Source organism: Monoraphidium neglectum (genome assembly GCF_000611645.1).
Source record: "Monoraphidium neglectum strain SAG 48.87 unplaced genomic scaffold scaffold02568, whole genome shotgun sequence".
NCBI classification, from domain to species: Eukaryota; Viridiplantae; Chlorophyta; class Chlorophyceae; order Sphaeropleales; family Selenastraceae; genus Monoraphidium; species Monoraphidium neglectum.
This window is the reverse complement of record NW_014011060.1, coordinates 1-2,957: the sequence shown is the minus strand read 5'-3', so window position 1 is coordinate 2,957 and position 2,957 is coordinate 1. Positions and strand designations below refer to the sequence as shown.

At 65.4% G+C, this 2,957-nt stretch overlaps 2 protein-coding genes across 2 annotated transcripts in view; both read left to right on the top strand.

Annotated features, from left to right (window-relative positions):
• Window positions 1-665, top strand: part of MNEG_11044 (hypothetical protein) — a gene marked incomplete at both ends in the record, with an annotated part of 1,954 nt that extends 1,289 nt beyond the window's left edge. The window contains one exon of the mRNA XM_014040484.1: window positions 155-665. Coding sequence (XP_013895938.1) covers window positions 155-665 — 511 coding nt within the window. The remainder of the gene's footprint in view (window positions 1-154) is intronic.
• Window positions 666-1,529: 864 nt separating this feature from the next.
• MNEG_11043 (Transmembrane 9 superfamily member 4 Flags:Precursor) lies at window positions 1,530-2,418 on the top strand (the record flags this gene model as incomplete). The annotated part of the gene is made up of 3 exons (XM_014040483.1): window positions 1,530-1,679; window positions 2,007-2,171; window positions 2,302-2,418. The coding sequence occupies 3 exons, from the start codon at window positions 1,530-1,532 to the stop codon at window positions 2,416-2,418; spliced, it is 432 nt and encodes a 143-aa protein (XP_013895937.1).
• Window positions 2,419-2,957: the final 539 nt, after the last annotated feature.

Genomic DNA, 2,957 nt, shown 5'->3' with positions numbered 1-2,957 from the left:
CCCCCGGGCAACGGCGCAGCCTGGGACAGCACTTGTGGGAAAGCACAATCATGAAAGCTGTGCGCGATGCAGTGCGTTGCGGCTGCGAGTGCTTACACTAGGTGCCGCGTGTGATCTCCTCTTCATCCTGCCACCATGCCTGCCATCGCCGCAGTGCCATATGGTGGGGCTGCTACGGCGGCTGGCAGTCGCTCATTTGGCTGTGGTTGCACCCGGAGCTCGCTGCGCACGACCGCAGCAGCACCAGCAGCAGCACCAGCAGCAGCAGCAGCAGCAGTGGTGCAGGCGGCGGCACTGGGCCGTCCCCAGACTCTGGCGAAACCACCGGCGAGATCATCGCGGTCCAGACCGCCGCCGCCGCGCTGGCAGGCGCCTGCTCTGCGGTGCTCACGACGCCGCTGGACGTCTTGAAAACCCGCCTCCAGGTCAGCGGCGGCACGATGGGCGGCGCCCCTGGCGGCGTGGCGGCGGGGGACGCGGCTGCGGCAGGGCGGGGTGGCGGCAATGCCAGCTGGACGGGAATCCTCCGGGAGCTTCTGCGGGAAGAGGGTGCGCGGGGCCTGTGGCGCGGCCTCGCGCCCCGCATGGCGAGCTCCAGCATATTCGGCATCTGCATGACCGGCACATACATGCAGCTGAAGCGGTGGTGCGCGGTGCCGGAGTAATGCGCATGTCAGCAGGAGAGGGTGGTCAGCAAGACGGTCGGGTGGCGGCGGTCACACCCGCACGGCAGAGGTGACAGAAGCCCGGCCGGGATGGTTTGGGGGCAGTTCCAGCAGCCGCGGGCGTTGGAGTGCATAGCAGGGGGGAGGCACAAGGCAAGCATCCTGCCACGCACCACGAGGCGCAGCCAAAGCTGCTCATTGGGCACACCGCAGTGCATTTGACCGGTCGCGACCCCAAATTAGTCCCCTAGCTCGCTGCTGTTGACCCAATGTGCGAAAGCAATTGCCGGTCCTGAAGAGCCATGCAGTCCTACTACTTACCTCACAGCGGGCTGCTGTACGCACTTGCAACGCCCTGCAAGCATCACCAGCGGAGCCACCCGGCTGCCGTTCCTTGCGTGAGGTCTTCCAGCTAAGCAAGGTGCCTTGCTGGTCAGTGCGCACGGCCCGACCACGCATTCGAGCATACGGTATGCTCCCTGGGAAAAGACTAGTACCCCTACAAGATATTATGCACCTGTTGCGGCGCGCGGCCACTCGAACCGGCATGATCGCTGCAGCGCGCTGGTACCGCAGCCGGCCCGATGGTAATCTGGCAGCTGCGCACTGCATGTCGCACAACGCCGTTGCGCGCTGAGTGCCCAGTCGATCCCAGATGGTTGCAAGGCTTTGCATGAACCCACAGCCAGCGGAACTTTGATAAATCACCCTCGAGGGATTGCTCTTGCATTGTGGCCGTCGAGGCCTTCACCTGTGAAACGGCAGCTATAACGTAGGGAGCTTGACTCTTGGGAGGATTTGCACGCCTACACTTGCGGCAGCGTGCGGTCCTGCCGAGATCCTAGCAGCACAACAGTGCCAATCATGGTGTCCCGGGCAGCAGCGCTGCTGCTGCTGCTCTTAGGCCCGCTTGGTCAGACGCTGGTGGTGCCCTCAGCGCTGCTCCTTCTAGCCTTGCCTCAGGGGGCGCTCGCGTTCTACTTGCCGGGAGTTGCTCCACAGGACTTCAAGAAGGTGGGCCAGGCGGGGGCACACGCGGCGTGGGAGCAATAAGGGCAATATCATTGCAATATGAGGGGCTTCTGAGGCGGGAGAAGTGGAGAGCACATGCGATCTGGGCGCATTGTTGGGCCCCATCCTCGTCTGATGGCGCCCTGATCACCCTGATGAAGCATTATGCTGAAACTGCAGCGCTGTATGGGATCCAGCTGAGCTGCGGGAGGCGCAGCGCCGCTGTGGCGGTGCGCTGCGTCGAGTCCGCGCACACCTCGTGAGGCACCCCCTGTTGCGACGCGCCGCCTGGGGTGCCGCACCGTCTGCGCCCCCGATCGGCCTGCGCAGAAAGACCCCATCACCCTCAAGGTGAACAAGCTGTCCTCGGTGAAGACGCAGCTGCCGTATGAGTACTACTCGCTGCCCTACTGCCGGCCAGAGAAGATCGTGCCGTTTGCAGAAAACCTGGGCGAGGTGTTGCGCGGCGACCGGATCGAAAACTCCCTATACCAGGTGAGCCGGGATTCCCATGGCCTTGGGGAATAGCGCTCAGATGACACACTATATTGGTTCGCAGCAGCCGCGGTCTGGCTTGGCCCCGTACGTCCGCCTGATTGCCCGCTTGCAACCGCCCGCGCCGCAGCTGTCCATGCGCCAGGACGAGCAGTGCAAGGTGCTGTGCCGCATCCAAGCGCTCAGCGCGGCTCAGGCCAAGGCGTTTGTTGACAAGATCGCGGATGACTACAAAGTCAACATGTGAGTGGCGGTGCGGAGCCAGCTGGCGCCCGCAGCCCCGGGCGTGTCGCACCTGGTATCACACTCATGGATGCAGCGGGCAGGTGCAGGGGCCGGCGGTGCCACAGCGGCGCCTGGCCAGTGGACTCGACGGCAGCGGCGAAGCGGCCCCGAGAGGCTGCGTCCCGCGGCGGACCGGGCCCATGGGGGGCAGGGCGACCGGTCCGGCTGCCGCTTGTCTGGTTTCCCGCTCGCTCGTTCTAGCCGATCGGCGTGCTTGCCTTGGTGTGCCGCAGGATCATGGACAACCTGCCTGTGGCGATGGTCAAGACGCGCAAGAATGAGAAGGGGGAGCCCATCAAGGCGTACGAGAGGGGATACCACGTCGGGTTCCCCGCGCAGCTGGAGGTGGGCAGGGCCGCTGTGGGCTGCAAAGGGGGGCGGCGCTGCGGCAGAGGAGAGGCGGCCTGCGCTCCGCCACTCGGCGTGTTGGGGCGGGATGCAGGACGGGGAATGCGTGCCGCAGGTGGCACTGGCCCCTTCCCGAGCGCCTCGCCGCAGCGC